This window comes from Scomber scombrus, chromosome 4, assembly GCF_963691925.1.
Source record: "Scomber scombrus chromosome 4, fScoSco1.1, whole genome shotgun sequence".
NCBI classification, from domain to species: domain Eukaryota; kingdom Metazoa; phylum Chordata; class Actinopteri; order Scombriformes; family Scombridae; genus Scomber; species Scomber scombrus.
The window spans coordinates 8,799,017-8,825,824 of NC_084973.1; the positions used below are offsets into that span (position 1 = coordinate 8,799,017).

General features: G+C 41.6%; 1 protein-coding gene across 4 annotated transcripts in view; it reads right to left on the reverse strand.

Moving 5' to 3' along the window:
* Window positions 1-26,808, reverse strand: part of ncor2 (nuclear receptor corepressor 2) — a 94,343-nt gene that overhangs the window by 51,268 nt on the left and 16,267 nt on the right. For all 4 annotated transcript variants that reach the window (XM_062418370.1, XM_062418367.1, XM_062418369.1 and 1 more), the window contains exons 2-6: window positions 21,252-21,447; window positions 20,348-20,463; window positions 13,895-14,069; window positions 8,436-8,618; window positions 3,891-4,004 (exon numbers count right to left, since the gene is read on the reverse strand). In XM_062418370.1, coding sequence (XP_062274354.1) covers window positions 3,891-4,004; window positions 8,436-8,618; window positions 13,895-14,069; window positions 20,348-20,463; window positions 21,252-21,356 — 693 coding nt within the window. In that variant the 5' untranslated portion in view covers window positions 21,357-21,447. The remainder of the gene's footprint in view (window positions 1-3,890; window positions 4,005-8,435; window positions 8,619-13,894; window positions 14,070-20,347; window positions 20,464-21,251; window positions 21,448-26,808) is intronic.

The following is a 26,808-nucleotide window of genomic DNA, read 5'->3' on the forward strand; positions in this document are numbered from 1 at the left end:
GCTGTTAGAGGTACGCAGGAGGTGTTTGGTGATCTACTCTGGAGTTTATACAAGACTCACGCTAACAGAATTGGATGTAAGACCTTAGAGGAGCTCACGCACACACAGAGCTTAACTTTACTCAAGACGGGCTTTCCAACTGGGTCACCTGTGAGTGAAGCCAAATGAGTTAAAAAGTAGCCGCGAGGAAGCGCTGATATGTAAAGTATTTGCAAATCTGTGTTATTCAAATACAAATACACAATGTCGCTATCCTTCTTCAAGTCATTTTGCATTGATCCCCTTTTTTTCCTCCTTCCTCTTGCTTCCTCGTCAGTGAGTAGGTGTAACAGGCTGCAGAGTGTTGCCTCAGAGAGCTCGCTGGCTACGGGAGCAGTTAATGAGCAGCAATTATTAAAAGCAGCCTTTCATCCTCAGGGAGTAGAGAGGCTCAACAGTTTCTCTCTGTTTTCTGGCTGTGATTCCTTCTTCAGCGAATTTGAAAAACAAGATCACACAAACAGTGACCCAAAAACTCTTGAAATACTGCTTCACGATTAATACAAGAAATGACTAATTTAGCCATGAAAATAAAAGGGAGGTATGAGATAGAAAAGGAGCTGTACAGAGCATTACCTTTTCACTCTTTGTTTGGCTAATTACACAGAAAGCTGCAGGTCTAGTAATCCACACACACACACACACACACACACACACACACACACACACACACACACACACACACACACACACACACACACACACACACACACACACACACACACACACACACACACACACACACACACACACACACGGCCAAGCTGTTGGCTCAGTTACTTCAATCATGCCCCCTCCTGGTAACACACAGGAAGTGCTACTCAGGCTGTGGCAGTATAACCTATGCAGCTTAGCAACTGGACTGTTACACATTCTGCGGTCAACACAATTCCCCCTACAGCTCATATTACTTTTGAAATTTAACCGTGAACATGAGTCAATTTTGACAAACCTGTGAAGATAATTTTGGGGGTGTTTTTGCCACTAACAGCTCACTCTTCAAACAGGGAAAACCAAAAGACCCAAACAAGAAGAGAGAAAGCACTTTGAGGCCATCTTAACACAGCATAGACACTGTGAATTCACTATAGCTCAACAGAATTATGATAACACAGTCTCAGTGAGGCTGTCCTCTCGTGTTTATGTCCAGGACAGCCGTGTCCCAAATATGAGAAGGGTGAGCTTGAGTTGAGCCATCCTAAGGGTCTGACAATGGGCTGTTGGTGGAAATGTGACTGTAATCCTGTATGGAGAAGCTGGTGACACTGAGCAGAGGGGAAAGATGACACTCAGTTTGAAAGGCATGCTGAGTAAATATAGCCAGGTGTTTTTATATGTAAATAAACAAACACACACCCATAAACCACAGGTTTACAGCTTTAATGTAACATTATTATTGGATAGCTGTCTGATGGAGTGTGAATGAATCCAAGATGCCTTTGAGACAAATTGAATTTGGGCTTCAGAAGCATTCTAGCCAAATATTAATGTTCATCCCTTACTCCAAGACGCAGACATTACGTATACATTACTTTAATCCACCAAAGTAAAACAAAGTTGTTTAGTGAATAGTGGTCATAGCCTACAAGGTGTGTCCCCTATTATCATAGCAACTAAAGAGACACTGAAAGAAGCCATTGTTCTTCCTTTCACATAGGAAGCTACACAAATAAAACTGAACTGATCCAGTGATAAACACACAACTGACTGTCATGGTTTTTGTTAGATCCCTGATCATTGCAATTACTGAATGAACTGTGTGGTTAAGAGAACAGCATCTTCAATTCAGATCTTCAATGTCCCACAAGAGGACATTTTTTTGCAGCTAGGCAACATAAAAAAAACATAAAAATGTAAAAACAATAAAAATGCATCAAGACACACCTGTGAAGACAAACATTTTGTCTTGATGTGCTTGTTTAGGTTAACAGACATTTGTTAGCTAGCAAGACAAACTGTTACTGTTATTTGGTAACTCTTTAAGCATTGTTAAAGGGTTAACAACGGTTGGGATTGCCTCAAACTGACAAACTGCAATCAAATCATAAAAGAAAGTGTAATTAATCTCAACTGGATCCAGATTTGACACACTAATAAAAAATGTAATGTGGCTAATGTAACATTAAATAATTAAAAACAAATAAGAAATAGCATGGAATAGTCACTAAAATGTAGTCACTAAATGCAAGTTAATGAATGACTGCTATGGTGTCACTATAGTGAGTTTAGTGAGAGTGTAACTAGAAAAAAATCTAGGTGCTAGTGAAATGTACATAGGGGGAGAAAAAGCAACAGGGCAGTAGGCCAGAGTACATCCTGCAAATCAGAGGAAAGTGGAAAGTGTTACAGGGGTCAGGCTACATTGTGGAGTAAGCCATGAGTCATTCTTAAACTTCCAGCCTTTCAGATCAGGTCTTGAGCAATCAGCAATGTCCTGCTGTTGCTTACACTTGCAGTGATTTAGCCGTGTGTGATGACTGAGGACAAAAGTCATGAAGGGCAGTGCTTGTACTGTGGTGTGACTTGAAAACTGCTTCTCTGAGCATTTTGATGATTATCTGGGAACATATGTGCAGGTTGGACTGAAGTGTCACAACCACAAGATCTGTTAAGGATTTGGCCTCTTTCTCAATGACACTTAAAAAGGTTGAATGCAGGTTTTGCCTTTCTATGATAATAATTTGCCTTGAATGTGTGAGAGATGCTGTTCAAGTTTTAATATTACTCGTGGATTAATATTAAAAGGATTTCCCTGCTTTAAAGTCCTTTGCCAATGGAAAAAAAGACTAATGCATTCCACCACTAGGTGGTCTGAGAGCACTGAGAATAACTTCATTATGAAGGTAATCTTCTGCACAGAGCTCTGATGCACACGATGATTGCTGTGACTTGCAATAACTAAACTCTTTATATGACCTCCCAGCTGTTCTGTTTGTCTACTGATGAAAGAAAGATTAAGTTGCTATTCTGGCACAGGTGATTGAAGACAAAGATCTTTGTTTATGCCACTTTTCAGCTTGTGTGTGTGTGTGTGTGTGTGTGTGTGTGTGTGTGTGTGTGTGTGTGTGTGTGTGTGTGTGTGTGTGTGTGTGTGTGTGTGTGTGTGTGTGTGTGTGTGTGTGTGTGTGACACATGCGATTCATCATGCCTGATATGTTGACCTTTAGTAGCTTATTCTGTTAGGCAAGCATCCTGCCTTGCCTGACAGTGAGAGTGGGAGGCTCAGGTAGGAGATGAATACTTTGTGGCACTCACTGGTCTTGTTGACAGCGGTTTGTTGACAGAGGATTACAACAAAGCAGGTAAATGAAAATGACATTTCTCAGAGAGAGAAAAAAGCACTACAGGCACACAGACAGACATCAGTCTTTTTAGACACACAGTACATGAGTAAACCACATTTTGCCTGTGTTTTCTATGAACTGGTGGAACAAACATAATGAAAGGAGCATGCTTCATGGGGCTCTGCTTGTGGTAGAAATAGAGCTTACTCTGTGGTTACCTAATCTGTTTTTATTTCACACACACACACACACACACACACACACACACACACACACACACACACACACACACACACACACACACACACACACACACACACACACACACACACACACACACACACACACACACACACACACACACACACACACACACACACACACACACACACACACACACACACACACACACACACACACTTTCACTCTCTATGTAATTTATGTATGTAGTGTACATATGTGATCAGGTAAAACCAAATTCAAACCTAAAGTAATCTGGGCTTCAGTGGTAGGACACAGATTGAGCATCTGATGTGTATTTTTGTGTTTGTGTGTAATTCTACTGACCCTGTTTTCATCGTAGATGATCTGCACCAGGCTGCGGTGCTTGGCCTCACTAGGTGGTGGTGAAATGGGCCGCTCTGGCTCATGGGGCTTTGCAGCCTCCTCCTCCAGCTGTTGCTGTAACACACACACACAAAGATGACAGTTAACACTTGAAAAATTCAAAAAAGGGCCCTGATGTTCCAGGAAGACTAGTGGCTCACCAGTTCCTGTTGCGAGGTTAGCGAGCATGTGTTAGATCAACCGTCCCTCCCCCAGCACTCCAGCAGGGATGAGACTAACTGTCGTATTAGCTGTAATAGCTATTAACTCCCCAGGGCCTAGTTAATCAAAGAGTTACCACAACAGCCTGTAAACAAAGCCATTGCCCGCTGTGTGGCTAGAACATCGAGTGAGAGAGTGAGGGAAGGAAAGAGCGAAATTAAAGAAAGCGAGACAGAAAGGGAGAGAAACCCGGGAAATGAACACTAGAGAAATACTGGAAAACATCATTCCTGTAAATGGCTTGTCACTTTGGCATGAATCCAACCATTCAGTGGAGGTTTTACTCTAAAACACTGAGTTTTAGGAAGTAGTGTCTACTGTGACCGGCAAACAAAACACAGAGACAGAAAGGTTTTGGAGGTGCCAAATATATGAGGACTTTAAAGAGAGAATCTGACAGGGCAGTGAAAATAAAGCTTGATGGGCCTCAACCATCAACCTGTATTTTTCACAGGCAATCATTTGGAGGTCTGTTAGTGTTTTCCTGTCCCTCAATCTCTTCTAGACTGATGAGAAGCAGACAGCCTGCTCTTGCAGTCAGAACAATGAATGAATATACTGAATATGATAAAGGAAGCAAAGTAGGGTTTGGCTCTTATTACCCACTTAGATTTAGACACTTCATGCATCTTTAACAGTTTGGATCACTATCCCAAACTGAAGAGGCCAAGAATAAATGCCACCAAGAAGCTTTAGAGACAGATTGCTTTCCAATTGCACATTTTCAACAGATGCTGAAAGGTGTAAATGGACCAGTGAGGATCATTAATCCTTTCACACTTAAGTAACTCAACACAGAGATTTATGTTTAAACTATTTATACATTTAATTTTCTAATGTGACCCACAAATCAACTTTTTCAACACATAATCATAAAGATAGCACAGGGTGGTAATATTTCATATTATGTCATGTCTTGCTAATAGTTCAGTAATGCAACTCGTCAATCAGAGTGTTTACATCCATTTAATGGTAAACAGCTCCATCAATAAGAAAGAGAAACCTGATTATTGTAGTTGGGGAATTAGAGAAAGCTGGTTTACCAAGGTAGAATTGTGATGAGAAATGACAGTTTCTGGGCCATATATACTGGTAAGCCACATGGGGAAAGTAACAGCAGAGCCGGGTTAAAAGGAGAGATAACTGTGCAGGGTGATGTGTCCTCACATGTAAAACAATTCCATCCACATTCAGTCAAAAACTGAGACAAAGTTGTTCAAGAAAGGCAGCTAAGTGGTGAGTTAGTTCTCACCGCAACATCTGACTATTTATTAATTTCACACACTGTGAGAAAGATCTCTTATGTATAAGTGAGTCATTCCTCCAAACTAAGGTCATGAGTATGGTCATGCAGACGTACTGTTACGACACTGGTTACTTGAGTGAGTGAGTGAGTGAGTGAGTGTGTGAGTGTGAGTGTGTGTGTGTGTGTGAGTGTGAGTGTGAGTGTGTGTGCATTTTATCCAGTTAACTTTAAGCTATCTAAATCCTCTAGACTGGAGTGTGTGTTTATCTGGCACAGAAAACAAAAAAACAATTAATTGTGTTAAATCTCATCAGGGATTCATCTGGATGTGAGATGCATGAAAACAAACTGGGGCTTTGGTCTTTGACACTGCAGAACTTTCCTATCATTCTGGTTAAAGAGGTTTTATTAGAAGCGCCTTTATTTTCTTGTCTTTAGACAAACACGCAAACATTTGAGCGAGAGCTGGATAACATTAATTAAACAGCCAGTGTCTACTTACAGATATACAATTAACTTTGTTTTCTTAAGGACATCAAAAGCACCCAGACTGACTATCTATATTTTGATTTCATTATATCGCAAACATATACTTTCCACACACCCCTCTGAATAGATGTAGTAAGATGTTCTAAATCCTCATCTGTTTTTTGATGCATGATAATGAGCTATCATCTTCAGATACTGATAAAATAAAAATAAAACTACAGCTACCTACAAGTGTCATCCAGTATAGTGTATTTAGCTGATCTACAGTTAAGTCAGCGCCTTACTCCCCCCTTCACCTCCTCCTTCTCATCTCCTGTCATGGGGCTTCAGAAGGGGGAAATGCGGCCTCCGGAGGATCCACATGAGAGTGGAGCAAGATGGATCATCATGTGCCATGATAGGCCTGGATAAGCATCTGGTGAGGGAAACACAGACATTCCCAGAGAGACCTCCCTTCCCTCTCCAAACCCACCGGCGAGTAAAATAAAATAAACCAGCCATCCTGAGCTTGGCTGACATGACACAGGCTGGCGGTAACCTAAGCCCTCATTCCCGCCCGTCCACTGACTCTGCCAGAACTCTTTAAATAAAGTTTTACCGTGCCACTTAATTAGTCCAGATGTTTTAATGCTTGAAGAGAGCCGGACTGTAAAAAGACATTTATAAAGACATGGTGTGTGCATGTGTGTGCGTGTTTGTGTGTGTGTGTGTGTGTGTGTGTGTGTGTGTGTTTTGAGGGAGGGTGAAGGGGTGGTATCTTGATTTATGCTTGTAAGCAGCAGAGCATAGCCTTTCAATCATTCCCAAGTTTCAACCCAATGCTGGAATCTTATAGTCACCTCCATTTTACTTCCTATTGCAATATTGTAAAGTTAAAAAAAAAAAAAACCCAGATTCATAAAATACCAAATCTGTATTGGCAAAGAGTGTTTGGCTGGAAGACTTATTCATCTGCCAACCATTGATTTCATCTGATGAAACGTCTCACGTTTAGTTGGTGGAAGCACAAAATGAAAAAGTAAACATTTGCTGTGGTTACTTAGAGGAAAATTACCCACAATTCAAAAAAGAAAAAAAAAGAAAAAAGGACCAGCTGATTGGCAAGTCTTGTGCAATCCAGCTTATGACTTCACATTTTCATTTCATTTTCACTAGTAAGGTTTTATCAGTTACGCATTTGGTATATCGCAAGAGGAACTTCCAGGAATCCGAGTTGTGAAACGGTTTGTCAGATCAGCTCATTAAACCAGGATTAGATCTAGCTGCTACAGCTGAGACTGGAGAGACGTCAACAGTATAATTTGGAGGTCAGAAGTCAATTTTACTAGAACAACACATTTAGCCTTCGTCAATAAATGAACACAATCTTTTAATGATCTCTTTATTTAAATGAGTACAATGAACAGTATGTTAATTTATCAGCACGCATGGTGGAGGAGTTATTGGGGTGGAAAATAGCGAGGCTGACCATACTGTTTCTCTACTAAACATGGCAGGCGGCCAAAAGGGAGACAGTGTGGCAGGGATATGAGTGGTTTAGCAGTCACAAAACCTCCACCATAATCCTCCTCCTCCCCCTAGGGAGACTGTTATTTATAGCTTTATATATTTTTAACCTACTTTTCTCCAAAATAAAAAGTAAGAGAGGGAATGCAGCTGCCTGGGGGGAGTGCGTGGACGGAATCGTGGCACAGTGAGCTCAAACCAGATACAGCGATTGAATGCAGCGATTACGACACAGTATAAAAAGTCTGCTTAAAACTTAATTGCGCTGAAGCCAACTGAAGCTTGGCAACCGAAGTCACATTGGAAAACCACACATGAACATTTTAAACAAGCTAAACACTGCCACTAAGCAAATTCAACAAAGCTGCCAGGGCTGGCAAAGCCTCCAACATCTACAAGCATGACGAATATAGACTTAAAAACAAGGTACCTCATAAATATGTGCAGAGTGAACATGAAAGAAATCAGAATAAGGTGTCTTTGATTAACTTTCCTCACTGTCACATATCATTTCTACTTAAACATTGTGTACAAAATAGCATCATGAAAAAAGAATGAAGAAGTGAAGCAGGACTTGGCTTCCCAGAATACAAATGTATATTTAGCAATCTAGGGAGCACCCATGCTCTAAAATCTCCTTGTAAGAGACTGACACTTCCTCATCAGGTTTTACTCCTGTTATATACAGACTAGAAGCACTTTTTTTACAACTCAGTCTATTTTCTTCTGCCTCTGCCTGTGAACTACACTCAATACTGTACCTGGACTATCCGCTGTATGAGGACTGAAGATGCTACTCTACCAACATACTGCTTTTACTACACAGCGTGTGTATATACTGTGTTAGACAGAAACATAAATCAGTTCCAACACCGCAGGCATCTACGGCAGGACTGCCAGAACTCCTCTACAGAGAAGAATATATCGTTCTTAAAATCAAAACAGATAAAGTTGGAAACTTTGAGATAGCATCAGCAATCTCTAAACAGGAAGCAATGCCAATTTGACCACAAAGTTAAGACCACATCCATAAATGTGCAGACCTGTTTCTTGCGAAGCTTGCAGATCTGCTGCTCCACCATAGTGATCTCCCTGTCCACCCGGTCCATGTTCTGGATCAGCTCCTCCTTGGAGAAGCGAGCCGGCACCAGATCCATGTCGGGGTCCATGTGCACTGGGCTCACTGGGGAGATTGGCTCGAGCTTCCCCATGGAACTCCCACGCTCCTAAAAAAAAAAAAAAGCACAGCAGAGAGAGAAGTGACACGGTTAGATAGTGCTAAATGCTCCAAACACGTATCTGATATGATGGTTCCAAGTATGTTAAATGTTACAATGTTAGGGAAGTTGGGAGGCCAAAGAGAGGCATATTATGGTACGGTTATAATATTTAGATTAAACTGATTAATAGACATGGTTGGGTATCTGAAAACAAAGCTGAAAGCACGTTTCCATCTCTTCTCTGTCTTGTTGAAAGCATACCTGTCTGCCTCTGATTGCCAGCACTGTACAGTACTTTACAAGAAATCATCTGAGCATACCCTGTGTATCCTTCGGGAAGGTAACACAGGCCAGTAATTAAGTCCTCTGGGTAATGAAAGCCAGTGTAGTGTCTCAGTGTCACTAGACCACACTAATGAATATAAGGTCAAAGCCTCCCTAGCTAGGATTATGTGCGAGAGCACTGGCAGCTGGCTCTACTTAAGAGACTTTGTTTCCAATGCGAAATGCTCTGTTTTCGGGATGTGTGTGCATGCGTGTGTGCATGCATGCGTGCGTGTGCGTGTGCGTGTGTGTGTGTGTTGGGGGGTCTGAAGGGTAGGGCAAACATGCGTGTAGATCAAATTCAGGAGGTAATGATTATCCGTTTCTGCTTGCAGGAAAATGGAAATGGTGTGTGTCTGTCAAACAATACACGGTGCAGCTTATCAGTTATGAGAGTGTAGGGAAGGGACTCATCAAATCACAGATTTCACAGTACTTCTGTGTCAGTGAAGCCTCTGCGTGTAAACACCTAATGAGCAGCAAAGTGTAAACTCCTCTTCAGTAACGTGTTGGGCCACCTCTGGCTGTACAGACAGCGGTGCTGACAGGGGACTTGCTGCCTCAGAGGAAAGGAGGGTTATCCTGCATGATCATCTGCCATTATCCCCCATTCAGGCAAGGCTGAGGCTCATTTTTTTTCTCCAGAACTGCTTTGAGGCGCTCCACACATGAATGTGATTTTAACTTTAGCCTGTCCGACTGTCAAGCCACCTGACGTCTCGCAGACAGTTTAATGAGGCGTCTTGTGTTCTACTCCGTTCATGCCTTTGAATGTGCTGCCTTTGAAAAGCCAGACACCCCCAAAAATGCCTTCACGCTTAAAGCTAATTCTCAGTAATCTGTTCACATGAAAAGCAAGTGTGGAAATGGAGGTGCCGTCGCATGCACCTGTTTATGTAACAACACATGCAAATGGAGCCCACTTCTGCAGGGGCAGGATTCCTCTTTTTTCTGACCATTTTCTGCATGTATATGTAAGCTTATGTGATTTCTAACCTCCATAAAACGTGTGTGTGTTACTCAGCTTGGGTTTTGTTCTGTGTTATTTTTAAACATTTGAAATGAAGGTTATGTAAATGGGCTAATCTGGACTAGGCTGGCTGCATTATAGCCCCGTAGACCTGCTGTGATTGAAATGTCACTGCCAGAGGATGTTGAGGGGCTGTCGTAGATGAAGAAGCCCAAGGGTGCCAAAGCCAGTTAGTCACAAATATTCACCATACATAAAATAAAGTAAAAATAGCTCCTAGGTTGGATTGACTTTGTCTAAAACATCCTTGAGTGCAAATAATACCGCTGTCCTCTTGACCTGTGACAGCTCAACATGCCAGAGGACTAAATCATGCTGATGTAAAAGCCTGTATCATTACACAACGTGTGTGTAGTCATCACAGTCACATGAATATCAGAGTCAGAACATAATCGCGAAAAAAAGAAAAATGATCTCCCTTGCATGGCTTGTTACTGTTACTTAACAACAGTTATGTATGTGCAAGATGTTGATGAGACTGTTAATCAAGACTTTTGGAGGTTTTCCCATCCAGTACTGTGCCCTATACTGTCCTCTGTTGTTGTCAAAAGTACAACAGCACATCAACATCAACTACACCTGTGACATAGTATGAAAAGGTCACAGGCCAATAGCTAAGCCTTTGGCCCAGTGCAGCTCACAGCTTATATGCCCTCGACAACCCTAGTCACATTAAGAACATTCCACAACATGATGTCTCAGGCTGTGCATGCATCAGGTTTTTTTTTATTACCTCTGGGTGTTGTAGCGTGTGTCTGTGAGGGTGTTCTGTTTAGTAAGCACCAGCCCGCGTGACTAAGTCACATAGTCTTAAGTACATGCATTGCAGATAACAGTTGAATAAAGCTGTAGACATCCTGTTTTTTCACTAAAATATGTATCTAAGTTCACACCAGTCCCTCTGATATAGACTTGAAGCCCACTCTTATGCAGAGTACTCTACAGCAGGTGCACAAAGATGCTGATAGAAGATGACTGAGTTAAAGGGTTCAAAAGCAAATCTCACTGAAGAAGGGAAACAATATAAACTATAGAAAAAAAGGTTGGTCTGATCAAGGTTGAGGTTTAAAGCTATAGGAAAAAATGAAAACCTTCAAAGTGCAGTTTACTGGTGTAAGTCGTGTGGGCGGCTCGCAACCAACTGAAAATGTCAACTACTCTTGCACACATTTTCTGCTGCTGCTTCAATTTTTCATGTTTTCCTAGAACCAAACTGAGTGAACACAATGTCAATTCTATGCCAGTGTCTTGGAAAGTTTCTAAATGTGAACCACAGCTGCTTTGTGGGTTTATGCTTTAATGTAGGACTGAAACTATCAGTTATTTTCATAGTTTTATACCTCATCAGTTAAGACTATACTTCAAATGTGCTCAGAATGCTTTGAAGTAAATGAGAGTACATCAAATTGATCAGACAGCTCTTTGAAACAATTATTGCTTCCTGGTACAGAACAATCTATATATAGTTTTTCATATTATAATTTAGTTACGTTTGCATAAAATTAAAAAGGTAATTATGAAGGTAAAGTCATAAAATACTGGGATACAAACATTTGCAAGAATGTGGCTCTTAAACTGATGCAATATACAGCATTTGAGTGTTGTTTGATGGCATATGACATGTCTGCTGTTCTACGCTCTTTGATGAACATGGGTTAAAAACCATATCATTACAGAGTCGTTAAAGGATAAAGATGGCCATTTTCTATATCTTTCTCATTACCAACAAATCTCATGTGCAGAGCCAAACCAACAATGAAGCCATCCTACTGGTAGTGTGTGTGTGTGTGTGTGTGTGTGTGTGTGTGTGTGTGTGTGTGTGTGTGTGTGTGTGTGTGTGTGTGTGTGTGTGTGTGTGTGTGTGTGTGTGTGTGTGTGTGTGTGTGTGTGTGTGTGTGTGTGTGTGTTAGACCTCCCTATTAATAGGCATGTCAATGTGACACACTGTGGTACTGGGTGAGATGTTCCCTCGCATCCTAAGAGTGTCATTACTGTAGTTTGTTCAGAAACGGCTCCAAAGTGTAACAGCGGTGATAAGATTGTACCTCTCAGGAGATAATATCTTAACATGCTTCACTAGCTTGTCGTGCATATCACAACCTCTTGACTTTGTACTAAGTTCTTTTAGAAATGTACAATGTAGTACAAAGTCAAGAGGATGTAGATGGTCTTGTTCAAGTTGGCGACTGGCGTGTGTCGTCTCTGATCATTGAACACCTCGTGCAAATAAGGTCATCAGTCCAGATCCAGAGCTGGTGGTATTATGACTAGAAATATATCAAACATGAAATGTGTTTGCTCGACACGCCAAGTGACAGGGCAAAGAGCTGGTGTGAGGAGGGCATGAAAGTGGCACTTAAACCTGAGTAGTCAAAATATTTATAGAATATAACCCATTCATGTGTAACAGCTGTGACGGGGTAATCTCGAGACTTCAATGTTGGCATATAAGTCAGTATGCAGTGTGGTTTGGTTCGCTGCTAAACCGCAGAAATGCAGTTTGCGATGTATTATTAAGTAGCAAATAAAGTTACATTTTTTAAAAAGGTGAAGAAGGCGGCGGCATTCGATCTGGAAAAAGCTAGTGAATGTTTAGAATATTTTATCAACGTTATGAGTCCCCTTGCTCAAGAAACAATCTCCACACTCAAGTTTCAGTTTGACTACTCACTTTCTTTTTATTTGCATCCTGACTTTCTCTCAATTTCTCACAGGAGCACAGTTTCTACCCCCCTCTCTCTCTCTCTTTATACCTTTATTTATTGATTTTTCACATAAACATCAACATTTTTTTAAACCGTTGATAAAACTGTCAGTGCTCACTGGTGGACCAACTATGTACTGGTGTCAGTGTTCACACCTTTTTAAAACCATCAAATGAGGATGACTAAACACTGGCGTACAATAACAAATTGTGGCTTTTGTGCTTGACTGATTAACAGTCCACATGAGTCATGATCCAGACGTCAGCTTTGTCTGACACGACTTGTCGACTCCCTCTTTTCCTGTTGGTCTTTGTTTTTCACTCCTCCTTTTCCCTTTTCCCCCCCTTATCTGTGCCTCTTTACACATGCCCTTTGCCTCATTTCCAGTATCTCCCCCCCTCTCTATCCCACTATCATTCGGTGCACTTGTTCCATGCTGTGATCGCCTCTGACATGACTTATATAATGAGTTTACAGCTCTCCCAGCTCTGAGGGGAATTACTGACATTCCTGAATATTTTCCTGCAAGCTTAAGAGTCTGGTTTTTTTTCCTGTACCTTCTGTTATTGGTGTATCTATTTACCATTCCTTGGCTGTCTTCAAGTTTCAAGCGCTCTGTGTAATGTAAGGAACACCTCCCCATCAGCTCTACACTGCGAGCCAGTCGTTTTGATCTGCAGTTCACACAGTTTCATCCTAAGTCTTTTGAAATCTAGGTCAGCTCTATTATTTATTAATTGCTGTTTCACAACTCCCTTCGTCTTCCCACTGCTGATCACAGCTCTGCTACAATGCAGAATCTCCCTCATGATTCCTGCTGTGGTACATCTAATAATATCATCTGTGGTTCTAAAGGAGAGCGGCAAGATTAATGTATTAAAGCACACACACACAAAATTTGAAGAATTAAGTCAATCATTTTGGAGGGATGAGTGGTCACTATATGCAATTTATGAGTCATCATTTCTCAAAAGCTTATGCATGTGTAACTCCTGGAGACATCAACAGTGATTTCCTAATACTGGCACATTAATTTAAAAAAACACTGTAAGACACCCCGCCCTCGCTTACCACAATAAGTGTTCATTTAAATTATACAGCTTTTGATTGACATGCAGTTTTTAGTCAAGCGCTGATTATTTGCCACTTGTTTATTGGTCATCTTGCTGCACCATATTTCAAGCTGTCAAAATCATACTTTAACTTTCATAGTTTCTACTGACCTTTGCCATATCCTCAGCTCCTCCCATAGGCAGCTGAGACCGGTGAGACGAGGGCCTCATCAGAGACTCTGGTCCCATCTCTAAACGAGGCCGTTTCATCTCATACTCCACCTCCGATTGGCTGCTAGGGTCTGGTAGGTAGATGTGTTCGTAACGGATATGCTGCTCTTGTCCTCTGAAACACATGCACGCAAAAAAGCACACAATTGTACAAGATTAGAGAAAGGTGTGGAAAGCTACTAAAATGATTCACAATGAGGGAGAAGTGAATTATTCAAGGGCTTGTGCTGATACATGAGTTTCTCATATACATGAGCTGTTACAGGGTTTGCTGTATTTGCTCTTACACAAGTTTCTCATGTAACAGCTGAAGAAAGCAAATCACAAGGTAGAAATAACAATTGAAGAACAGAATTTCCCTTAAAATATTGCTGAGCTGTGTCAGGTTTTTAACCACACTATCAGAGTGGATGATCCTCTGACTCCAAAGTGGATTTCAATGACATTTAAAATAGATATTCATAGATGTCAGAGAACGAACCCTTAAGAGTTGACTTTTTCCAGCATTGGACTAAATGTTCCCTTCAGTTCATATTAAGATAACTTTAAAACTATTAACAAAGTTCCTGTTATCACCTATGTACGCTTTCATCACATTGTTAAATGCTAAAGCGATGTAAATGCTAAATGTAAGCATGCGAACATATGAATGAATACATCATCATTCAGCTCAACGACAGCTGAGGCAGATGCAGACAAGGTGCAGACTGACTGATGAAAGTTGAGCCAAATCTGATAATGTATGAGGGTGGAGCTATTCCCAAAGCTGGGCTGATAAAAGATAAGGACCATGTGTGAAGCTTGACAGTCTGATTGTTAGAATTTGCCTGAAAAACTCGTTCGGATTTCTTACTTCCAAAAGCATAATGAAAGCGAAAGCTAGAGTAACCATAAAATGAAACACACAATCAATTTAATCCTATGCATCAAGTGAAACTGATACCCCAGAGTTACAACAATGTAAGATGAGAAGACATCAGTAGAAAAGATACTGAACTGATTTTCTGAGTGATAGACAAGGCTTGGTGCTGGTTTTCATTAAAAACAGCTTAATCAAGGCTAACGTTTCACCAAACAAAGACACATTTTTACCCGACATGACAGTTACAGCCTGAGATCAGACTGACCTAAATATTTACTGCCGTGTTCAAGGTAAACACAAATGCCAGCTGGCCTCATTTGGTTCAATCAGAATCCTCATAAAGTAATCACTGAAGACCATTTTCATCTGCAGGATGGGAATATGCAATCGGTCACTCAGTAGAGGAAAATGGAAAGAAAGGGAAGCGAGACAATTGGAAATGGTGACTCACTGCAACACTACAATGTAATGGTCTTAAATATAGCAGCATATGGTGGAGCAGCTCTTGTGTGGGCTTTTTGTAGGCATTGCTAGGTAGTCAATGGCTCTGCACGCAAAAAAAAGTGCTATGTTTTGACCTGTGATAGAAACTGTGGCATTCCCTTCACAGACCCTTTACTGTACCCCCAAAACTAGACCTGATTTTGGAGGGCCTGGAATGCTAACAATTACACTAACAGCCACTGGAGGAGGGGGGAAGCGCTGCGCTGTAATGTGATCTGGTCATGATCTGCTGTATGTGTGGTGCTCGTACAAACCGCACTCTGTATGAGTTCATCACATTCATTAGACTCATTAGTACATGGGGAGGGGAAGGAAGGGGGGTGCAGTCAAATGACAGCTTCTGAATGTCAACTGCACTCGCTACTTAGATCTGGGGAAATTTTATTAGCCCACTTGTAAATGGTTCTCTGTTCTTTCTGAGGGGGGAATGGTTTTCTCAAGTCTGCCCTGCAGGCGGATGCCAGAATGTCAGTGACTTTGCTGCCAGTGTCAAAATGGAAGTGGCTTCTGAACAGAAGAGGGAAAACACAACCATAATTGCTGGTCCAGGCCCACAATGGCCTAGTGTGTGGTTTTGATATGTGCCAAAGAGCATGGAGCCTCTCTCTGTCCTGTAGAATGTTGGCAGGGTGGTGGAATGGAGACTTATGTAATGTGCAGGGTTACGTCTGCATCTGTAAAGGTGGTCATGGGTGTTAAGGAAAGAAATGGATTTTTCTCTGTGTGATTGCCTAAATAGTAACTAAATAGTAAAGTTAAAAATTGGGCGTGTTACCAGTGTCTGAAATTAACTTAACTCACCTGTTGAGGGGACCAGAAGATGAAAACACTGGACAAACATGTTTTTACCGGCCAACGTAATCAACTGAAGCGTCACACATACATTTATGTACGTACATTATGAATGAGACAATAAGCTATTATGTTGAATGCAAACTTCATGAAGAGGCCAGAGCAAACTTTCCATAAAATAACCCATTAAAAATACATTATAAAAAGCATGTTAGTACAGTCCCATATTTTAAAATCAATGTGGCTCACAATGTTGTAAAAAGACATTTTTTGTTCTGGTATTCAAAAATATTTCATAACACCAAAATGAACAACATCTGCTGATCCAGACTTTTATTTCCATCCTGTAAGGTTCCAAAAAAACTCCAAATGCAAGACAGTTTTGTATATCTTAAAGGTGAATCAGGGAAGTTAGCCAACAAAAATAAACATCTACAGGGATTAAAGCTCTCCATTGCTACAATGGATTTCCTTCATTTGAGTGGAAAGCTGGAGAGAGAGAGATGAGTAACTTCCCATTCATTTTCTACCTCGTTTGTGGAAATCAACAGCGTGACACAGACCGACACAGAATATCCAAACAAAGAACATTGCTTAACCTTAGCAAACAGTTCCAAGCGACAGATCAAACATCAGAGTTCCACAAGAAGGAGTAACAACAGTAAGATATTATTATTCAACCGATGAAAATGATGCGTACAAAAAAACAAAACAAAAAACACACATGGTGCGCATGTCTACACTGTGTAGGGATAAACATGAGTAATTTCCTCTGAGCCATCATGTCAGATATTTTATTACAAGACTATTTTGGTACAAACATTTACCCACCAGTGTGGCGGATAGCCTTCTGAGATTTTCTTGCCAAACGGAAAATCTACCCGCATTTGGAGCTTGGCAGGTGTTAATTTCAGACCCTGCATGTGACTACTCCCCCCCCCCCCCCCGAAAAATATTTTTCTCATTCATTCAGCTGCACACTTCCTCATCTCCATAGAGGGTTGGCACTTACATAATCACATCATCAAGCTCTAGCCCCCCCCCCCCCCCTCTCTCTCTGTCCCTCTTTCTTTCTCCCTGTCCCTCTTGTGAGCGTGCAGAATAATCTGATCCCTGGGGAGGATTTGTCTGGAGGATGAGAGAAAGAGATGTGTGTGTGTAGGTGGGGGGAGGAGCATGTGCAGAGGGGGGGGGGGGGGGGGGGGGGGGGGGGGGGTACGCAACACAAACACCAACACACCATAACACCTCCATTAGTTTCTCACTGGCTTGGGCCCCATTAAGACAAGAACAGAGATCATGTGTGCTGATAGCAGCCTGTTATTGTGAAAGCATTACAGTATTTGTGTGGCTGCCAATCTCTTGGTTGCTCCCCAGATGAGCGGCTCCGCAGCTGTGAGTGGCACAGTGACGGCTTACAGAGAGAGAGAGAGAGAGAGAAGCTGGGTTAACTTCACCACAGCTGGGATGAATGAAACCGAGACAGTGCGCAAAAGAGGAGGAACGATGAGTGGGGTCCAGAAAACGTCATGCAACATTTGCTCAAGCCCTCAACTTTTCTGTATGCTCTCCAAACGGCCAACGACAACTGGATTATTTACAACCGCTAAACGATGGATTTTTGGAATGAAGACTGATGTCTAAAATCTATTTGTTTGATAAGTTATGGAGGCTTGTAATGTGAACTTCAGGACCCACAAGGCATTGTGGTTTATTTAGAGGGGCGGGAAAAGCTATAAATTCTTAGATGCATTATTATACTCTTGTGTGATTCAGCACTGATGCTCTTAACTCCTTATCATAATTTAAAGGCTTTTCTTTTCAAACAATAATTACATATGAAAAAAGTAACTATGTAATTCAATACCATCAAGGGATGTTGTAATTATTCATTTAAAAAAGGTTCCTAAAATCACAACAATCATAGTGACATGACACTGTAATTGAGACCAGGGGACTCCTCTTTAGGGCCAATTGTGCAAACATTTAGAAACAATGACATAACTGTGCACTAATCCACATAACAAGATCTAATTAGAATAATACTATGTTGACATGCATTAACTACATTAATCGCAGCCATAAAACAAACCCCATTTTGCATCATCATACCAAAAATCTGTTTGCACTCTACATTCTGTTTTGCTAGAGGAGAAGCCCTATTAAGTGGTTTCTCCGTTTTGTTATGCTTGCTATAAAATGGATTCTCTCCCTTTCTCAAGTAGCCTGGGTGATCTCAGACAGATGGGAAAGAGGTGGAGTGACTGAGATATTGCCTGGAGTAAAGTGGAGGATGAAACAAACAGGCACAGTGGCTCACCAATGATTACACTGTTGTGGTTTTCTGACCTGTAATTACGGTAAATTTGAGGCATTAACTAAATAGAACCTTTTTTACCTCGCGCTCGGTCCAAGACAATTCAAGAGCAGATGCGAGACACAAAGATCAATTATACTTGGCAATAGATAATGCTATTCTAAAGGGGAAAGCGCTGTTTCTAAGGCCATTTTACTGCTTACATTCTGTCAGGATGTGATCAACCCCGGAGCTTACTATAAATGGATACGTGGTGTGCAGAATTACTGTGACTTATGAAAAGACAAGCACACATCTGAGATGAGAATAGACTGAAGGATTGCCAAGGCCAAAATTACGCCATTCAGACTCTGAATGAGAACGTAGAGTGAGGGCTTCAGACTGGATTCTAAGCCCTCTAAAAGGAATGCTGAAGGCCTGATATATTCAACTGAAAGACTCCCCACCCACAGACGCCTGCCAGCAAGACCAGCCGTTTTTTTCTCCACAAAGAAACGTGGGCTAACTGCTAGTCCTCGCCTTTTGATATGATGGATTTTTTTTTTTTTTAAATCTACTGAAAAACAACTTCACTATTCCACTGTATAAGTTGTGCGAGGCATCTGTGGTGCAAAAAACAGGAGTCGTGTATATGGAGAGTGACTGCCAAAGCTCCAGTGATTGAATGAAAGGTGTCAGTAAATCGGGAGCTGGCAGGTAAGCAGTCGAACAGTGTGGTGTTTATTTCTGTTGCAACCCATGACCTACTGTTCCCACATTGTGGGCTAGGCTATGCTAGCCGTGAAACAGGGCCAGCACATAGCACTGTGAAGACTATAATCCCATCTGATTGATACTTCAAGACACAGACACAACACGCAACGGCCACACACTGCTGTAGAGCCCTTCCACCATCTGCTGTCTGCCATTATAACCCCGCTGCATTCGAGGCAAAGCTAATTATTTGTTATGTTTTCAAAAGACAGCCCTCACTCCACACACCCGACATACTGTACATCTAACAAATATCTGCCAGCTGATTTCTAGTAAAAAATCAACCTCTTGAAAAATACATTCTCTCTCCCCTGTATGTTTTAACATATGCAAGAAAATCTGCCACAACAATCCGCTGAGAAAAAAATATTTTTGTGACTTATCCTCTGTGCATCATGCAAAATTCATCGCATGCACATAAATTATTCAGCGTTCATCAAGACTCATCCTCAAAAAAAAAAAAAAACCCTGGCTATATAAATAATAAACAACTTTGGTAGGTACAAGACCGCAGTCTCCAGAGAGAAAGTACGATGCATACAATGCCTCGCCCCACTCACTGTTAGTCTATTGAAGATGGCAAAACACTGCAAGCTCCATGGCCCCACAGAGCCATTTAACACAATATTACAAAGGAACGGCTTGCGGATGCCAATTACATAAGGATTACACTGGGGGAGGGTTAACAGGCAGAGGCTTTGGTAGAATAATACTGCATAAAAATGCAGCCTGTATGAGGCTTCCACTGAGCATGCTTTGTCCCACAGTCAACACATTAAAAAGGGCAATACAACCATTTTCATGTGAATGGTATATCATTCTCATATACTGACGGTGAGACCCAACATATGAATTTAGTTTATCTAAAAAAAAAATAATTTTAAATCTCTAAACCTCAGCAGAAGAATATATTTAATACGAATCCTGAAATGAATGTAAAAGTGAAAATTGTTATAGCAATTCTTTTTAGCATGTCCTTCACATACACTGATACTATATTTGCACTATAAATAGGACTGCACAAATAAACGATTCCAACAGCATAGTAGTATAGTAGTGTAAAAACTGCAATGTAATGAAATGCTTAAAAAAAACACAATCTAAAGACACAGCGATAAGGATTTGATGAGAGGATGGAGTTTCTATTTGAGACTGGTGCGCCTACCTTTCATTCCCAGGCTGGAACTCTGAAAGTAAGGAGGGCCGACGGCGATGGGGCTGGGCCAGGTGCGAGCTGTAGTCCCTGGCATGATGAGAGTGGTAGTCAACCAGTCCCATTTCCTAAAACACAAAACAACAACACATTTTCAGTATGCAACCTAAAATCCCACGTGAATCCTTTGTCCTTGAGATTGAAGCAAAGACCCCAGAATACTAAAACATTGCAATACTTTCTGGCGTTCTGTGCCTCGTTTCCTCTGTAAAATCCACTCCATCTCTCTCTCTGACTCTCATTGTTTCTCACACAAGTGGGGTAACCCGTTAAGCTACTGTAAAAACCTGCGCCTCTGCAAAACGGGGATTGCTGGGACACAGTGTGTCAACCCATATCTCCTCTTGAATGTGATGACAAGAGGGAGTGGTGGGATTAACTACAGGTGCAGCTGCGGGGTTCCTGGGGGTAAGCTTTGGATTCTCCAGCCATACATGAACAAAAAAAAAAAAAAGTCACAGAGTGAACTTCTACAGCTTGAGGCCTCTTCTTTGAAGCACAGACAGCTTTGCCTCTGATACATAGAAGAATCTAATCTTGATAATTAGGAGATGTGGGTGGAAATAATGGGAAAGGCCCTAACATGACTCCACAATGACAACATGAACTTTCAACTCAACCATCTAATGAGGAAGCGGTCCTGTGTGCATAACATTGTAACCTAGGAATGTTTCTGTTGGAAAAACACCAACTGGGGGCCCCTGGGGTCAGGCCCTCTCCAGTTGGCCGGAGTAATTCCCCGTTTACTAAATATCCACAGAGTAGGCAGAGCTGGGCTACAGCTACAGTAAAACTTCTTAAAAGGGTTTTTAGCTAGAAAAGTTGAAGTGCTGGAGGTGGTGCTGAGCCCCCTTACCGTGTGTGCCCGCTGCAGCTGCAGTGGTAAAGTGGCAGGGTTTGGCAGGTGCCGTGTGTCCACAGTCCTCCGGCCCGGCGGCACAGACTGGGGATGAGAGGACATGCTGGCACAGCCGCTTCCTCTACAAGCAGGAAGTGGGTGTGGCTGCAGAGCAGATGCCGTGCATTATCGGCTGTTCCTCTTAGCCAGCGACCTGTGGAGAAGAAAGAGAGCGGGAGAAAAAAAAAACATGAGCGTTGGGACATTTGTTGTATTTGAGCAACCTCAGTAAAAAAAAAAAAAAAAAAGTGCTTTGGACACATTCATACCTGCAAGCAAAAATGCATAAAACATTATACAATACGTGGAACGGTTGAGGTTTTCTGGCTAGCACCTCCAGAGCAGCTAGAGATGAAAGTGTGTCTCTCTGTCTGCCCCGGATATCAGAATGTCATCACCTCCCTACCACAGTGCAACCCCCCACACCCCCTCCTCCCCTATTGCTCCTAGTAAAGAAGTGAGAGGCCCTGCACCTGCTAGACTGAACCCCTCCTTCGTTGCTCACTGAATAGCCCACTGTCCTCACACTGAGGACTCACAGACCGAGTCAAGCAGTCTAGCCGGTAAACCAAAAATACTCCGGAGTTTAATGGGGCTTTAGAGGCAACATAAATAACTCAACGACAGATAGAGATGTAGTCCTTGAGAGTTGGGGCGGTAGAATTTGACTCCAGATGATGTTTTGCAAACCGGAGTGGCCTCATCTACGAGGAGTGTGTCATATATTGACAAAGAGTGATGATGTAAGCGAAAACAGGGACACGCTAAGCCACAGCATACACCCACACTAACCCTCTCTGTAAAGCTAAGAGAAGAGATGTTTATTCTGCACAGGAGTAAAGAGTGAAAAGCCTAGTACAGTGTAGATTACAACACACGCTGACAAACACCACTGTACTGTTAACATTGGAGAGAACGCTGAAGAAAAACATGGTGGACATATGAAAACAGTTTCTAAGTCTCAGTGGGAAAAGGATGTGAGGACTTTGAAGGTGAAGTTTAACATAAATGTATGTTGAGACAACCTTCAGCTCCAGCCAGTCTGTAACTGTAAAAAGCTCCGTGATGATAGGAGTAGGTGGACTAGCGCTTGTGTCGGGTGTCCCTCAAACTCCTGCCAACAGAGAAATTAGGACTCCTGCCATTTCTAAAAGGCCTCCTACTAATATGAGTCCAAAAATATCATACATGCAAATAACTACCGGGATTACTAATTACATAAATACATAAAAAAGATAGATATTTGTAATGAAAAAGGACAATTACATTCATGTTTTCGACATTTCCATAAATAATCTTTTATTTAGGCTATTTCTGTATTTCTGTTTGTATTTATTCATTTATGTATTTCTATATGTCCCCTTTTATGCATTTGCATAGTGTCCATATGTTAAATCCGGTAGGTGGTCCTAACTTCAACTAAAGCAGGAATGGTTTGAATGTAATGTACAGCGATATCATTATAGCCAGTGTAATACAAGGCCAGTAGATTTGTTATCATGGATTATTATTACATTTTTGGTTTGCTTTCATTTGCATAGTGGTAGGAAGTGCAGATGAGTCGTCCATCTAAATAGCCTGTGTGTGTGTGTAGTTAATAGAAGGTTAGCATACAGTAGTTAGCTCGTGTCATGAAGATTTGATAGAAATCGTTTGCTTCTGTCTGGTGCCGATGCTGATGCCAATATTAGAGTTTAAAAAAAGATAGATATATGGGTTGATAATCTTATATATAAAGAATACATACAGAAACATATGTTTTTTGCAGTGACCTCTCAAATGTGGTTATCAAACACTTGTGACAAAGACATGTAATTTTGTCCAACAGTTAACTATACTTAAGCGTATAGCGGACAACATATATATGCCAATACTGACATATCTGTGATAGGCTAATATCGGTTGACTTGGGTTCTACCTGTTACACCGAGGTTGGGACCACCCACTCAATTGACATGCTGACACAGATATACAAAAATACCCCAATAAAAAACATTAATTGTGTATTTTTTCATTACCAAAATCTATTTATTTATGCTTGTGTCCCTTTTTCTTACTCCACTATGGAGTCATTTTCTGAACTTACCAGACTGTTCTAGCTGCTGTGTTATTTGCTTTTACCCACCAATAGTCATCCATACAATATTGTTGCAATATCGATAGAGGTATTTGGTCCAAACTATTGGGATATTTGATTTTGTCCACATTGCCCAGCCCTATAATGGGATATTATAAGTTGTATTAGAGTGCCTGTGTGCCAGTCTCCATTGTCTGACTCTAGTGTTGACTCTTTTTTGCAGTACAAAGAGGGGTACTATCTACTCTTCCTTGGTGTTCAACTGTCACAAACACGAAGTGTCACTTGATTTCAGTTATGCAAAGAGCTGTATTACCAAAGGCTGAACATGTCTCTGGCTTTAAGGAACAGAGCGGCTCTGTAAACATAGGCTCCTAAAGGCCACAAGATTGGAAAACGCTGCTGAAAGTCTCACACCAACTATAGACTGCCTTTGTGTCCGGCAGTCTAAACTGTGGCTTCAAGTATTTTCAAGAAACTGGTGAATGCTCATCTTTTGGTCAGACAGCCTTGAATAAACAGACCACACAAAAGGGAAGTGTTAAAAGTCCTCGAGTGGACCTCACTGCTGCTGAAATATTAGATGAGGAAAAACTCATGATATTGACGCGGCATGCAAATATGTTCAACAAAGAGCGGGGGGAAAAAAAGAGGCCAGCAAGACAAAGAGGGGGTGAGATAAGCCGTTCTCCTCGGAAGCCTCTCTTTGATGACCGTCCAGTCCGCAGAGATTCCCCTGAGAAGGAGGAAAACAAGTCTGAAGGCAGTCACAAGATCCGCAGAGGACAAAAAAACCTGAATCAAGATGAGAGGGCCAACACAATAAGAGAGCTTTGACATAAACTCTGAGGCGAATGGGGCCTTCCAGACGAGAGGCAAAACACATGCACTGGCACTGCTACAGACACCCACAGGCAAGTCGATGGCTCGCTGCCAACACTGCGAATGAACTCAGTCACCTCACTCTCTCACTCTAGCGTGCTTTCCTTCTCCCCTCTTTTGCTCTCGACTTCTTCACAGAGTGGGCCTCAGCCTTCAGCGGCGCAGGCCAATATTTCATCCTGTTACCCCCCCCCCCTCCCTTCTCACTCCTCCCCGCCCTCCCTCTCCATTTTAGGAATGGCTGTGGAAATACTAGCACAGAGCACACAGACTGCTTCTAGCCTGCCAAGGAGAGCAGGAGGCTGACTTCAAACAACAGTTTAATTCTACTGACATAAACAGTTAATCAAATATCTGTCTGGTCCGACTTGGTAGCTTGACAGTTGAGCTCAGAAATAAAGTACAAGGCATTCAACAGCTTGTAACATATTTTTTGATAAAAGCCTCGATAGCACGGCTCAGACCTTGTTAAGAGCTGAGGTTGTGATCGAGCCATCGCTGAAACAGTTATACTGCGCCGTTAATTATATACCTATAAAAATATTCTGCCTCCATTTTTTACACAAAGAAAAACACATTAAGTTTCTGAGCTGTCAGCGAGGACTTCTGCAATTATTATGTCAGCCAAAGTTTTGCCAAAAGAGATGATGGCTCAATTCAAAAAAGGGCTGTTGGGGCTGTTGTGGGGGGAAAAAAGGCGGATGAGTGAAGCGTAATCGGCATAAGGCTTGGTCTGGGAACAACATCAGAAGTCTATAAAGCAGTGCCCTCGAGAGCTTGAAGCTCAGGGGAGGGGGGCTGCTAGGACTCTCAGCCTAGGAATGTGGCACCCTGTCAGGTCTCATAAGGATTTATCTCCCTGGAGCCTCATTACCGAAGGGCCTTGGACAAGGAGGCTCTCGCTCACTTTACCCTCTCTCTCACTCAGTCACCCTCAACCTCAAAACAGAACGGCTCACGAACACTATACGTGCACGCAAACACTGCATTACGGCATGGGTGGCCCTGTTTGCACAAGAAGAGCCAGACTAGGTATGGGGACTCTAATATCTTTTGGATGTGTATTGATTTTCCTTTATCTGATGGAAATTGAACATGTTGGTCTCATATCCGATAAGCGCCCAAGAAACTTTTACATTAAAGCTCGGTCCAACAGTAAAATTTAAATATCATTTTAATATCACTGAATGCTGTAATGTATGAAATTAAACATAAACATATTGAGAGGAATTTGCATCTTCTTTATTTCATCACCATCTGTCATCCACAAAGGGAAAAAAAAAACGTTTTATTCAACTATGAAATGTTGCTTTGTTTCCCATTAGCTCACATGTTGTATGTAAATCAGAGTCCCAACTTCACTTCCTGTCATTCAACGGTTGTGGTTAGAATTTATAAAAAATTTTAAAAAACAAGCAGCAGAATTAAAGTGATGAAATTGATATGAAACTGTATCCATGGATACACTGTGAGAAGCGGGAGCCACTGTCCCCCCACGCTCACATTGGTCATTAATTAAGGCTTCAAAACTGTTTATGGAGTTCTCAATAACACAGTCATTACCCGGGTTACCACCATTTCCATTTCTCTAAAGAGACTCCATTATATTTTTCCTGACTGCTTTCCATGTGATAAAATTTCACTTTTGTGCCTTAATGGCCTATTCTTTTTTTTTTTTTACGTCTCGACAACAGCATGCCAAGAGCTGAACTAATCAAATCACAGTGAAGTGAGTGAGTGAGGAAGTTGCAGCACAACACCCAGTGAAAACATGGGAAGGTGACAACATTTCAACAGTAACAGTTGGACAAGAGAAGAAAAAAATACTGTCATAGATAATACCAAACCCTGGTACAACACCATTTATACTGCCAGTAAGATCCTGGTAAACACTGTCATTCTGACTGGGGCTGGTTCCATCACAAATGGCTGACAGGCATCCACCACAGACACGTCAATTTGGTACAGCCGGCCCAGATCAAATGTGTATGCCACACAGTAAACTACAGCAAGCAGAGATTCCAGTGTCTACTATAAAGGAAAAAAATAAGTATTACTTATTTATTACCTGCTTTAAATGTTGCATAATCAACAGAATGATGCCCATGCAAATGGTTGTGAAGATCGGCTGTCTGTTCATTTTTGCTAAGATTACATTAGCACAAATCCTGCACACCTCTTCAGAAGTGTCTCTTGGTGCTCCTCTTTCATGAGGCCAAAACCCACAGTACTGCCAGATGGAAAAAGCGGTTCCCAGGTTTGTCACCACTATAAGACATGATGATTTACCACCATTAATTAAGAATATCCACTCCCATCCACTGGGCTGACTAGCGTTTTTGGGGGGTTTTCTGCAGTAACATCACTATGACTAGTATTTAAAATGTGTTTCTTTTTAATCAGGTGATCTGCTTAATGAGGTATAGAGCATAGGCTATACTATAGGGAGGAAAATGAGGAAAGACATGGTGAGTAGGCGAGGATGAGCTCTCTTCTGTATTAACCACATTAAACTTGACCCTATTACTTTGCCAGTAAGACATAATTTAATAGTGT